The sequence below is a fragment of the Corvus kubaryi genome, unplaced genomic scaffold (assembly GCF_017639235.1).
Source record: "Corvus kubaryi isolate FWS band 111438036 unplaced genomic scaffold, C.kubaryi_AGA036_p1.0 37387, whole genome shotgun sequence".
In the NCBI taxonomy this organism is placed as follows: domain Eukaryota; kingdom Metazoa; phylum Chordata; class Aves; order Passeriformes; family Corvidae; genus Corvus; species Corvus kubaryi.
In genome coordinates this window covers 15,227,135-15,240,736 of record NW_024581129.1, presented here as the reverse complement: position 1 = coordinate 15,240,736, position 13,602 = coordinate 15,227,135, and the positions used below count along the sequence as shown (strand labels likewise).

Genomic DNA, 13,602 nt, shown 5'->3' with positions numbered 1-13,602 from the left:
CATCCCCAGGATGTGCTACAGCCTCAGCCTGGCTCCTGCTGCACCCCTGGGCTGTGCTACAGCCTCAGCCTGGCTCCTGCTGCATCCCTGGTATGTGGATCCCGCTCTATCCTCTGGGATATGCTACAGCCCCATCCCAGACCCCCCTGCATCCCCTGAGACCGGCCACAAGCCCATCCCGACACACTGCTCTGTCCTTTCCTGCTCCGTGAAAGGGACTCTACAGACAGCCTCCCACCTTATTTTGGGGAGTGCCCATCAGGACAGGAGACCTTTTCCTCCCCAGGCAAAGGGGCACAGAAACCTTCCTGCCACAGGCCCACCCATGGACACTGGGTGCCGTGGGGGAGAAGGGTGGCATGGCCTGGGTGTTCGGCTGGAGAGTGGCCCGGCAGGGTGATGGGTGGTGGAGTGAGGGGTTGTGGGGTGATGGAGTGATGGAGTGTGGGGTGATGTGTGGTGGGAGCAGGCTGTGGGGCAGCCTCAGCCAACCTGCCACCCCCTTCCCTCAGCAATGGGGATGAAAGAAACGCAGTAACTGCCCTGGGCTCCTGCTCATGATTAACAACAAAACAATGTGATTCAAAGGAGCCAGAAAATGGTGTTGGGAATTAACAATTTAGGATTAGTCTGGGGATTTTTTTAACCACAGCTTTGTGCTGAGGAACATTCCTCAAATGTAAAATCAATTCCTGCTCCAGTTATCTAAGAAACTTGGGAAGGAAAAAAAAGTCCAGATAAATGGAAGTGTTTCCTTTCCTTGGCCCTGGGCACATGGCCTCCATCACTGGTGTGGGGCAGACACGGGTGCTGTGGCTGGAAAGTGGCCAGGTATGTCAGGGCAGATGGATCCTCCCTGCACCTCCCCAGACTGCCTCTCTCTGGGCATCCTGTCCTGTTCCTGCAGGGTTTTGCCATAGCAGGGTCTCAGCCCCCCAGTCCTGATCACAGCACAGCTACGGACCGTGGTTCCATCCTCCCGAGCGCGCTGGGATGCTGTGTGCCTGATGGGGGCTCTTCCCACAGACAGGGCCCAGAGAGCCCACGGCGTGACACATTCCACGGTGGAGAGAAGATCCACCTGCAGCCGCCCTTGTGCTGTGTCCCTGCAGCTGGATGGGGCAGCCAAGCCCCACAGAAGGGCTGGGGGTCAGCAAAGACCTGACACAGCCCACGGCCTGAAAGTGCACCCACAAACCCTGAAATGCTGCTGCACCCCTGGGATATGCTACAGCCCCATCCCTGACACTGACACTTGTCTGGGACAAGCTACAGAGCAATCTCTGAGACTGAGACATCACTGGGATGTGCTACAGCCCCATCCCTGACACTGCTGCATCCCTGGGGTTCACTACAGCCCCGTCCCAGGCACAAATACATCTCTGGGACACGCTACAGCCCCAGCTCTAACAGTGCTGCATCCCTGGGAGATGCTACAGGTACAGAGTGGGAGGAGGAGCTGATAACCAGAGCCACCGGCCTTGTGCGGGCATTCCCCATCCCTGCGGGCACGGCGTGCCTGAGAGGTGGCAGGTTTGCACATCTGGTTTACTTCTCCTCTCCTTGAAAAGAAATGAATATTTTGTTTTAAGAGAGATGTAACTTAATTAGGTGCTATGGCTGCAAATCTTTTACTGCTTACTTTGGATTCCTTTAAAGCCCTGTTTTGCACTCCACGAGTTTTGTTAATTCTGCTAATGGGGAACGTGGATTTTATTTTTTTCCACTAAGTGGAAAATATTTTAAGATAATAGTAATAAAAATTATGAGAAGTGGGCCCAAGACATTTCATCACCAAGCTAGTCAGTTGCTCGGGCACAGACATCAAAGCTGGACCTCAAAGGCTTTGGAAGATTGGAAAGGCAGGAGAAAGCTGGGAAAAGCGATGCAGAAGATGGCAATGACAGTGAAAAGCCTGGAAACACCCAGGGACTGAACTCCTGCATGGAGGAGGATGGGGAGAGGGCGGGAAGCCCAGCACCTGAGCATGGCAGCCCTGAACAATGTCCCCCTGTTCCTGCAGCCAGCACCTGCTGCCAGAGGCAGGGTGGGAGGTGGGGAAATGGGGAGAGAAGGGGCTTGGAGGCTGCCGGAGGTGCTGAGGGCCCCTTGGGGACTGCCCTGCTCAGGGGTAGCTGGGGGCTCTGGGGCAGAGGGATGTAGACAGAGGGGCATCAGGGAGCAGGCAGGGAGCGGGAAGGAAGGATCAGTGTAGGCAGCCCTGCGTGCAGCACGAGCACAGCAGGTGCAGGGCACCGTGGCAGTGCCAGCCAGGGCAGCATCACCCCCCACCTCTGATCCCCCCAGCCAAGGGAGCAGCAGGACCCCCACCGGGTCCCCTGATCCTGCAGTGGCACAGACTCCGGGCAGAGGCAGCTACTTTGCCTTAAAGATATTTGAGCTAGAAGCCAGAAATCTTAAGCCAACAAACCCACAGATAAACTGCAGGCAGTTTGAGGCAGACCCGCTCCACTAAAACAGAGCAAACAACCCAGCTCTCCGCCAGCGCTGTTTATTTTTGTGCAGCTGAACAGCTCAGACATCACTGTGAGACTGTTCCTATTTATAAAGCACAGGAGGGGAGTCACCTTGATTAACTCCGCTCCTTGCGGCGCTCTCTGTTGGCAATAAAACTGGCCAAATCCCCCATTTTTTTCCTTTTCCCAAAGCCTGATGTTCCAGCTCCCTCCTCACAGCTGGCAGGGCAGGCAGGGCAGGCAGGAGCAGAGGTGGTGGTGGTGTGCCCTGTCCCACGCAGCCCCCCCAGCAGCGGTGCCATCACTTCAGCTCAGCACCTTCCCACTCTGAGTTTCATCTTGCCCCCTCTGCCACAGTGAGGAGGGAAACCTCTGCCAGACCCAGGCAGGGCTGCTCCTCACTGTCCTGAAAACACCTCCTGTTTTCCAGGGCCTCTGTGGGGCAGGGCTGTGAGGGCTCAGCAGTGCACATAGGTGCTGGCTGGGGTGCTGGGCAGAGCTCCCAGGCTCTGCACTACTCCGTGGGGTCCACGTGTGCTAAGCCAGCACTGCTCTGCAAGGAGCTGCTGGTTCCTCCTGTGCATCTTCCCTCTCCACCTCCCTCCACACACTTTACTCCTGCCAGAGGAACACAGAAGCATTAAGGTTGGAAAAGGCCTCCGAGATCATCAAGTCCAACCTTGAACCAAATACCACGGTGCCCACTAAACCACATTGCAAAGAGCCACATCTACTCGCTTTTTGAACACTTTCAGGGATGGTGACTCCACCACTGCCCTGGGCAGCCTGGTTCACTGCCTGACAACCCTTTCAGGGAAAAAATTTTTCCTGATGTCCAGCCTGAACCTCCCCTGGCACATCTTGAGGCCATTTCCTCTTGTTCCATGCCTTGTTCCCTGGGAGCAGAACCCGACCCCCCCCAGCTGCCCCCTCCTGTCAGGGACTTGTAGAGAGAAGAGGTCCCCCCTGAGCCTCCTTTTCTCCAACCTGAGCCCCCCCAGCTCCTTCAGCTTCTCATCAGAATTGTGCTCCAGACCCTTCCCCAGCTCCTTTCCCTTCTCTAGACATGCTCCAGCCCCTCAGCATCTGCCTCATTGTGAGGGGCCAAAGATTCCATCCCTTCAACACACCTTGTCCCTGGCCCTCCCCTGCAGCCACTGAGCTCATGCACGGGGCTGCAGCGGCCGTGCTGGAAGGTGTTCCCAGAAGGCTGGAGAGCACATCCCAGGCACACACTAGCCTGGGAAGAGGCTGTTGGCATTTTCCACTGCCAAGCCAAGGTGGCCACAGTAAGGGGAGCTGGGGAGATGGAGACAAACAGAGCACTGGCTCTATAAGAAGCGTGTAGGCTTCCTTGGGGAAGCTGCTCATTAAATATGGGAGTGGGGAGCCAGAGGTGCCCCTGCCGTGTTCACAGGAGCATGTGCCATGGGATGGAGTGGAGGATTGCTTGGGATGTCTATTCCACCACAGTGAAATGCAGAGGAAGACCAGGGTCTTGGGGACAGCAGGAAGAGGGGTGGCCCAAGGCGGGAAGGGGCTGCTTCTTTCCTGGCTTCTCCCCCTTCACCTGGCTTGGAATCCCTACAGACGGATAAACCTGGGATGGTGGGAACAGCCACACTGCAGTGCTGCGGGGACTGTGGAAGGAAGAGGAGGGGAGGGAGGAAAGCCCTGCTACAGCCCTCTTTACCCTGCATGGGAGGGCTGAGCATGGTGGCACTGGATCCAGGGGCTGGCACAGCACTGCTTGGTACTGTTGGGATGTGCCGTGACATGGTGGGAGCTCACGGCACGTGGGTGGTCCCTGGCCAGGCTGGAAGAAGGACCCGAATCCATCAGTGCAGGGAGCATCCATGCACCCACCCAGCAGTGCCCAGCCCCAGCCAAGCCTCTGCAGGAGCACAAGCGAACCTCAGCTTGTACTGAGATGCCAACCTTCCCACTCCAGTCTGGGGAACCAGGGCAGCTCTTGAGGAGCTCTGAGGACCATTGCAGCAATGCCTCCCTTGCCTGTGCAAGGCCTGCAGTCTGTCAATGGAGCTGTCACCTCTCACCAGGTGACCACAGCAGTGACACTGGTCCTTCTGTGGTCCAATCACCCAAGATCCCATCACCCTGCACAGCCAGGACAAGCAGCTCATACCCAGACCCTTCACTCCTGCAGGCCTGGATGAGCACCATGTCACCCATGTCCCAGGGGAGACCTGGCAGCCTGTGCCCCAGCACAGGGGCCCTGGAGCCTGCCTGAGAGCTGCCAGACCCCCACTACCCCAGCACCTCCCAGAGAGCTGTGGCCTTGCAGAGGCAAAGGACACCAAGGAGAAACCTCTTGCACTGGCGCTGATAAAAGGAGGTTGAACAAAGCCGGCTCCCAAGCACCCACTGGTGCCATATGCCACAACCCCTGCCATAACCTGCCAAGGGATGGCGAGGCCCCAGTGGGCTGCATCCCTGCACTCCTCCTTGGAGGGCATGGAGAAAGCCTTTCCCAAAAACGTCCATCAATCTTAGTCAGCTCCTTTCCAGAAATACACAGGATTTTAAACCTCAGTCACACCTTTCACCAAAATTTTTCACCATTAATTTTTTGCCAAATGGTTTGGTAGACCTCAGCCCTCCCCTGTGCTATAGCAGGGAGAGGGGAGGTGGGATTGGCCCCCAGGTCTCTGGGCAGGGCTGGGGCCATGGACTCAGGCAGGGACATGGAGCACTTACCCGTGGGTGCCTCTGTGCTGGTGACCAGGGAGGTGGGGTTGATGGCAGGAATCTCTGGAAAAGAAAGGGAGAGGTATCTTAAGGATGAGATCCCCAGCTCTGGGGGTGACAGGTGGGCAAGAGCCCTCTGCAAATGGGCCACAAGGGGATTTTGTTGGTCACAAATGAAAGATGATGGGACGAATCTGATGTGACCATTGCAGACCATTGAATAGACATGGAGATGCACAAAGTGAGTTCAGTGAATTGGGCCAGGCTGCAATTCTGCAACCCCTGAGAGCCCTGAGGATGTGCGCTCCAGGGATGGATGCTCAGCTCATCTGAACTCAGTTTGGACATCAGATGGGAGCTTGGCTGATCTCAGCATGCTTCAGGCTGCCCAGCACAGGGATAAATGTGGGAAAAGATAACACTTTCTCAGGACTCTTGGCAGCAAAACCTGGGGGAATTTCTTTCCTAAACCAAAATTTGGGGAAGAACAGAGAGAGAGGAGCCAGCTCCACCAGTCACCCACACTGCCACTGCTCCAGCAGCCCAGCAAATGCTGCAGGGTGGGAAGTTATTCCTCTGCCACTTGGGTCAAATTCAAACCCACTGTGACAATAAACAGAGTTTTATGCTGACCACAGCCTCTGGCCTTGCCCCAGAAGTGACTGTGCTCGGGCCTCAGCTGTTTGAGGAGGGCACATGCTGTACCAAGGATGGGAGCCAGCAGAGCTGTTTCAGCCAGCCAGAAGCACTGACCCAAGGGGGCATCCGGAGCCTCCTGCACTGGGGCAGGTGAAGCCCAGGTCAGCCCAGGAAGTGATGAGAGAGCCCTGCTTGGCCACTTCCTGGAGAACATCCATAAGGACAGGCACCATCTTCTCTGAGCCTCCCACCCGCCACAAACCATCCAAGGTGAGTGGGGGACCATGGGGCATCCCCCAATGCCTGTGGGGGTTCCTGAGTGCAGGGCGAGGTTTGGGGCACTCACTGATGCAGGGGGCCACTGGCGAGCGGCTCTGCTGGTAGCCCTTGGCACAGCGGTTGCAGGTGAGGCCGGTCACGCCGTCCTTGCACGGGCACTGCCCCGTGGTCTGGTTGCAGGTCTTGCCGGCCGCGCCAACTGGGTGGCAGTCACAAGCTGGGTGGGAGAGAGAGGAATGGTTATGGGAGAGGGGAAGCACAATGCAAACCCCAGACTGGGCCCAAGGTGCAGTCCCAGAGAGGTGAAGAGGAGGGGGCCCTTCCAGAGCACCACTGGAAAGCAGCTGCTGGGGCTGGCACAGCACAGACCCAGCTGGACCCAAGGGTCTGGACCAACCATGGCCTCACATGTGCTGTGAGCAGCACAGGCAGGAGGGCAAGTGGACAAAGGGGTTGGCCAGGGTATGGCCTTGCTGACAGGGATGCTCAGGATGAGCACATGGAGCCTCTGCAATTCCCACAGGTGCCTGCAGCCACCAGCTCTCATTTAAGACCTTCCCCCACCTCAACTCCAGGGAGATGTTCCTGTCACAGCAGTAAAAACCATCTTCTCCAGCTGCTCCCCTGCCTCCAAGCTTTTCAGCCCATGGAGCTGAACCAACACGGGGTTTTGACACAAACATTTACCTTGTCTCAGTTTTAGAATGAAGTAGGTTTTCTCAATGTTTCCCGAGCTCATGAGTCTTGATGCCCCTCCTGACTCCTGGAGACCGTGGGCAAAGGATGACCCCACAGCTTTCTACCACAGTCTCTCTAAGGACAAGCCACACCTGAGGTGGGTGAAAGTTGTCTTTGCTCTGAGCAGAACGCTCCACCACGTCACACGAGGTGATGGACCCGCTGAGGGTTATCTGCATGGAGGGATGCGGGAAGGAGATGCTTGTTCAGGAGAGGACCTTCCCATCTGCTTGCCTGGAGCTGGGCTGGCTATGAGCTGGAGGAGGTTATCTTGGCCTCCATCAGTGTAGGAGTTGAACGTGATTTCAAAGCAAAACAAAAACATCTCCCCCACCCGCCCCCGCAGCCCCCTGATGTTACTGTTTCCCTAATTTTCACCAGATGGGACTGGTGGGAGCACCATGGCACTCGAGCCCCCTCCTGCACAGCCAGAAACCAGAGCGAGCAGCCTCTAATGGGGACCAGATGCTCCATCCTTATCAGATCTTGGCTAGGACTGGAAGCGGACGTCTTTCTGACAGGGATATTTCGGGGGCTCAGCTGTGATAACAAATGGCAGCGAGCAAGGGAGGCTTGGCATGACGCAGGGCTGTTGGAAACGTGGGGGCTTTCTTGGGCCCCAGCGGTCTGTTCCTGGTGTAAAGTTTATGGACGGACATAAATCTGAGCCCAGTCAGGACCCAGTTCATCTAAGCTGATCTCTCTCCATGTGGTGGAAGGCAGATTTCGGTGACTCTGTATGTTTCACCCAGATCAGTAATTAAGGCAGCTTTTCTCATCTTAAGTGCACAACCGATCAGTGTCATTGGGGTATGAGCTTGGTCTCTGCCAGACCAATCTCTGCCCACTTGCCCTGCTCCAGTGGGATTTCCCACAGTCCCACAAAAATGCACTGTTCCCATGGGAAGAGCATGCCAGGCAAGAGTGCTTACCCTGCTGGCTCCCCATGGCCCATCCCGCTGCTGTGGCATCTCTGTCCTTCCTCACCCTGACACAGCCTGTCCTGTGGAGGGGGCTGCCTCAGGGAGCCCATCCCAGTCCCGGGCAGGCAGGGCCGGGGCACGGTGCGGCTCTGCACCGCTGCCCACACACCGAGCCCTGCTGCTCCCAGCCTCCGGCCGCCAGGATCTGGCCCACGGAGCTTGAATGGTGGATTAAGTCACTAGCTTGGAGCTTAACTCATCAAGCCGTGCTTGCCAGAAAGCATGTCTTGCACCTCATATTGAGGGTATTTTTGCATCCTGAGGCTTAGCTGCTACTGCTTCACCAGTTTTCATTGGAGAAAGCTCACGGTTTACAGCTTTGTTTAAATTACCGGGATTAATGCACAGCCATCCTTTATTTGACTTTTCAATTACCACCATTGAATTAATCCTGGAGGTTGCTCTGCCTTTTCCATCCCTCCAGCTTTTCCGTCTGGCAGGGCCCAGCAGTGACGCCGGCAGCGGGAGGGAAGCACTCCCCGCTCGCTGGCCAAGGGCTCTGCTCTGGTAGACACAGGCCTGGGCAACCTGCAGCCGGAATTTTTGTGCCTATTTCAAAGATGCTGCATCCAGGCAGAGGCAAACCATGGTTGAAGGGTTATTTAGTAACATGCTGGGGTTTGTTTAAATAAGATGCAGTGGTTCCTGGCCTCTGGGTTAGTGATTTGCCTCTTGAATAGGAACTGAGCATCTGCAGCCTGGGCTAGTGGAAGGTGTCCCTGCGCATGGCAGAGGACTGGAACCAGATGATCCTCAAGGTCCCTTCCAAACCAAACCAATCTGTGATTCTATGAACATCTGCCTTCATTGCAATGCTCAGCCTCTGCCCTGGGCCAGCACTGTGGTAGGTGCAAAAGCCTTTGTTCAAAGCCACAGCACACTGTTCCCATGGCCTGCTCCATGCCTGCTTTAAACATCCACTGTCAGTATCCCTTCCCTTCCCTTCCCTTCCCTTCCCTTCCCTTCCCTTCCCTTCCCTTCCCTTCCCGAGCTGCAGGTATAGGGCCCATCTTTGGAAAAATCAAGTCCAAACTCTCTTGTCACATCTCTGTGTATTTATATGCCTCTCTGGCAGCACCAGCTCTCCGTTGCCAGCACCTGGGACCTTGCTCCTCCTCTAAGGAGCTCCCAATCCCTACAGATCCACCCCTAGATAAGGGAGGGGTGGAAATCCTTTCTGCGTTACTGAAGGAGGGGCAGCCAAAGAAGCAGAAGCATCAGGGATTTTATCATAAACTCTGTTCCCTGAGGGAGAGACAGGAACTGGCTCCCCAGACCCAGGGTACCACTTTCACTGCCAGATCCTCCTCAGCATATGCACCGTGGCAGGGGTCGGCCCTGTGCACATGTTCATCTGGCTCGGCTGAGCTTTGCAGCACTTCCAAACCACGGGCAGACCCCGCCAGCCCTCCGGAAGCAGCAGCCCCCACCCGGGCTGGCAGAGCCCTGCCCGTGGTTGGCACAGGGACAGAGGTTTGTCTGTGAGGGGGGACCTGTCCCGCTCCTCTGCAGCCCAGGCATCGCTGGCTGCCCTTTCTCCTGTGCTGCAGCAGCTGCACTCACCCCATCCCATCAACTCCTGGGCATCCTGGGATGCTCTGCCCGCCCTGTCCCCTCCAGAGGAGCCACCTTGGATCAGAGATACTTTCCATCACCGTAATGCTTCACAATTATTGCCCTGTGAGGGTGGTGGAGCAAGGCTTGCACTGACAAATGGCAGGCACAGGCAGATGGGAGCAGCCAGGGCCCCTCTGCTTCCTCCATCCCCAGCCCTGCAAGCAGAGGGATTTGAGCCACAGCCAGGTACGAAACACTGCACCTGCAGCATCCCTGCTCCCACAAACCCGTGCTATATTCAGTAATCTTCCCTGGTCCCAGCAAAATCTAGCCTGCTTTATTAGGTTTTGGCATTTTTTCTGTTATTGCTCTTTGGTAAGCGCTTTCTTTCCCATCTGGAGCAGAAACTGAGCCCCTCAATGCCCAGGGAAGTGGTACTGGGGGCCCTGGGAAGGTGAATGCCTGCAGGGGCATCTGCTTTGCTTGGGATTGTATCAGTTTTGGAGCAGAAGTAGAAGGAGCTGGTGATAGAATTACAGAATATCCCAAGCTGGAAGGGACCCAATATGATCACTGAATCCAGCCCCTGGCCCTGCACAGACACCCCAACAACCCCACCCTGGGCATCCCTGGCAGCGCTGTCCAAACGCTCCTGGAGCTCTGGCAGCCTCGGGGCCGTGCCCATTCCCTGGGGAGCCTGGGCAGTGCCCAGCACCCTCTGGGGGAAGGACCTTCTCCTGATCCAGCCTAAATCTCCCTAATCCAAAGAAATGTAGAAACCATTGCTTGGGGAGTGCTGGGAGGTGAGGTGCTGCCTGCAGGAGATGAAGGGTGAGGTGGAGGCAGCACAGCCACCCCCCTGCCTCTCGAGTCTTGGGGGAGAGCCTGCAAACCCTCAGCACCTGACAGAATCCTCACGGAAAAGGGAATTTTGCTGCAGCTGCCCCAGTCTGGTGGTGCTGCAGCAGGAGCTGGGGGCTGCTGCCATCCTTCTCTGGCCTCAGTCAGAGCCAAGACCCCTCCTGAGAATGGGAAACAATCTAGGATGCTGTGCCAGACATCATCAGGGTGCATGCCTTGTCCTGCCTCCTCCTCTTCCTCTCTCCCAGGGTCTCCCTGTGTCACCCCGAGGATGCTGGCACCTGGCACAGCTTGGGACCTGGCTGCCACCTGACACAATCTTCATCAAAGGGAAAACCTGGCTGCTGCCAGGGGCTGTGGCATGGCTTGGCTAAGGCCGTGGGGTGGAAACAGCTGGGAACACGGGCTGTGAGGGGGATGAGTCAAGTCAGCTGCTTGGGTTGTTGAAAATGATTAGCTTGGTTTGCTAACGAGCTGGCTGCAGGTAGGGCTCCTCCTGCCAGTGCCCGCTCAGTCCCGCTCCCGCTGTGACACTGCGCAAACGTGGGAAGTTTCTCCCTGCACCTCGTCCCCTCAAACATTCCAGGGGGGACAGGGATGAGGAGAGGCCACTGGCACTGCACAGGCAATTTATTATATTATTTATTATATCCCAACATGAATGAGCCAGACCTCCAACAGCACTAATGCACCTGACAGGGGAACCCCACAAGTCAAATCCTTCAATTCAGGTCCATGGCCACAACTTTAATGGTCCCAAAGCAGCTCCAGTAGTTGCTGTAGGCTCTACATAAATGCACGAGCATCATGTTCTTGCAGCAGTGAAGGTGCCCAGTGCCCACACAGCTGCAAAATGCATTGGAGAGAGATCTGAGAGGGACACCGTGCTCCCTTCCAGCAGGGACTCACAATCAAAGACAGAAAAACAGGGATCAGGGATGAGTTCTCAGCCTCTAAACAGCCATGGCTGACTTCCTGCCCATTTGATGTTCCAGTCTGGACTTGACCAGACCGTGGGGACAGGCAAGATGCTTTTTCATCTCAAATTCTTTGGTGAAAACATTGTTTTGAAAAGGCTCCACAGACAGGCTGATCAGGGAGAGGGAAGAAGAACAAGACAGGCTTGGCCAGGAGTTAGAGGAGGGAGAGGAGAGGTAGAGGTCCCATGACGTTTGGCACAGGCTAGGGACCTTGAGAGGTCAAGTTGCAGTTTGATGGCTTGGAGCCAGCGTGGCTCCTGGCCAGCTCAAGGCTAGTTACCAGGAGCCACAGTGTTCAGCATCTCCCCAAAAACAGGTCCCAAGAGCCACCCCATAGCTGAAAACCACAATGTGGGGTCCTGGCCCAGAGCCCACCTGGGATATGTGACTTCCACCAGCATCCCCAGCCCTCCAGAGCAGGGAACCCATGCTCCAAGCATGTCTATATCCCAGACATCACCCACATCAGAGACAGATTTCCAGCACATCTAGTCACGTCTGCTTCAGCACCTCCCCAGCATCTCTCCAAACACTGACCAATGGAGGTGGTAACTACAACACACCAGAACCCTCCCAGGCTCCTGGCAATCTGCTCTCTCCCTTCCTGTCATCCTGCTCCACCTTGAGTTGATGCTGGGCTCAAAGCGCTATCCCTCCCTGGTGCCCTTGGGGTGGTAGAGGTGGGGTATGCCCAGCCCCTGGCCTGGAGGGATCTCTGCTGAGATAAGAGATTTTGCAATCGCCCAGCAGGACTCCCTGGAAAGGCAGCCACTTCTTTGGTCATGGTGAGAAAAGACAGACCCACAATCCTTTAGGAGACCCTATGCAGATCCTTTGTAACCCATTGGTCCTCACCCATCCCAGATCCTCTGTAACCCATTGGTCCTCACCCATCCCCTGTATCCCTATAAAAGCTAAGCCCTCTGCCCCTGTGCAGGAGAGTTCTTGTCCCTGGCTTTCCCCTTCGCCGGAGGGGACCCACAATAAAGCTCCCTTCGTGCAGAACCAGCCACACGAGCCTCTCGTCTCTCTCTCTGGTCTGGCTTGGCCTGGAGGCTGCCCTGCAGAGCTGAGCTGGAATCACGAGCTGATATCACTAAAGAGCTGACAGTCTCTGCAAGGGCCCTCCTGCCAGCAGCTGAGGGAAGACACCGGGCCTGGGGAAGGCGATTCCTTTCAGGACCATCTCCCTGGACCGGTCACCTCTTCCTGGGTCAGAGCCACTGACCCCACACCAGCTGGAATAGGTAGAGGTGCTCAGGGTGGTGGAGGCTGGAGCTGACCCGCAGCTGCCAGATTGAGCAGAAGGACACCCCAAGGATGGGAAGGGACAGCAAGGGGACCGAGAGAGATTCTCTCACCCCTCTGCTCCCACGGAGACCCCGCAGCTTACCTTTGCAGGCCTTGCGGTCAGTGATGGCCTTGCTGAGGTCGCGGTAGAAGCCCTCCTTGCAGTAGTGGCAGTGCCTGCCCGCCGTGTTGTGCCGGCAGTTGAGGCAGACGCCGCCGCTCTTGCGCCCCGACAGCTTGTACAGCTCCATGTTGAAGCGGCAGCGCCGCGCGTGCAGGTTGCAGTTGCAGGCTGCGAGGGAAGGGGAGAGGATGAAGGCTGAAGGTGAAACCCAGGACCCTCTGTGTGGGCTGGAGCTGCCCTGGTGTCCCCCACAGCGGTGGGGGGCTGTGCTGGGATTGGGATGGACACAGCACAGCATGGCTCGTCCCAACGTGCCATCCAGATGTGCAGCATCCGCCACCCCGTGGGGCTGGTGCCACGATGTCAGGGCAGAGGAGAAGGGGCACATGCAGGAACTGGCACCACTCAGCTGAAGGGAAGCAAGAGTGGGACGGAGGGGCTGCAGCTGGGGGGTTGGCAGTGCCAGCTGGGCACTTGCAGCCCCACGGTTCCCCTGCCCCTTCCTGGGCAGCTGGCTCTGGTGACAGAGCCCACCCAGCCTTCCAGCAGGACCACCCACCTCATGCCAGGGTGTGTGACAGCCCTCCCTGCAACCGAGCCCCCAGCTCTTTATATTTACGGCTCTATCTTGTGAGCATGAGCCACACACACGGAGAGACCCCCGAGCAGCCCCTGTGTGCTCACACCCTGCGTGTGCACATAAGCACATGTGCGCTCTGACACGTGCACATGTGTGCCCACAGACGTGCACCAAAGTACCCCCAGAGCCGTACGTGTGCCCAGAGGCAGGCACACACACAGATGTGCACAGAAACATCTGCACACCCTTACATGTGCACGCACAAATTAGCCCCAGGAAGCACAGAGCCCTCCTGGCCGATTCCACGTGTGCGAGATAAAAAGGCAAAGCCCTGCCCATTCCCGCTTAACACACTTGCAAAAAGATAATGGGAACAAGATTTCCT

The 13,602-nt window shown here is 56.7% G+C and overlaps 1 protein-coding gene across 2 annotated transcripts in view; it reads right to left on the bottom strand.

Annotated features, from left to right (window-relative positions):
* Positions 1-13,602, bottom strand: part of NTN3 (netrin 3) — a 33,077-nt gene that overhangs the window by 3,568 nt on the left and 15,907 nt on the right. For both annotated transcript variants that reach the window (XM_042037492.1, XM_042037491.1), the window contains 3 exons: positions 12,617-12,805; positions 6,172-6,321; positions 5,196-5,249 (listed from right to left, as the gene is read on the bottom strand). In XM_042037492.1, the coding sequence (XP_041893426.1) occupies positions 5,196-5,249; positions 6,172-6,321; positions 12,617-12,805 (393 nt within the window). The remainder of the gene's footprint in view (positions 1-5,195; positions 5,250-6,171; positions 6,322-12,616; positions 12,806-13,602) is intronic.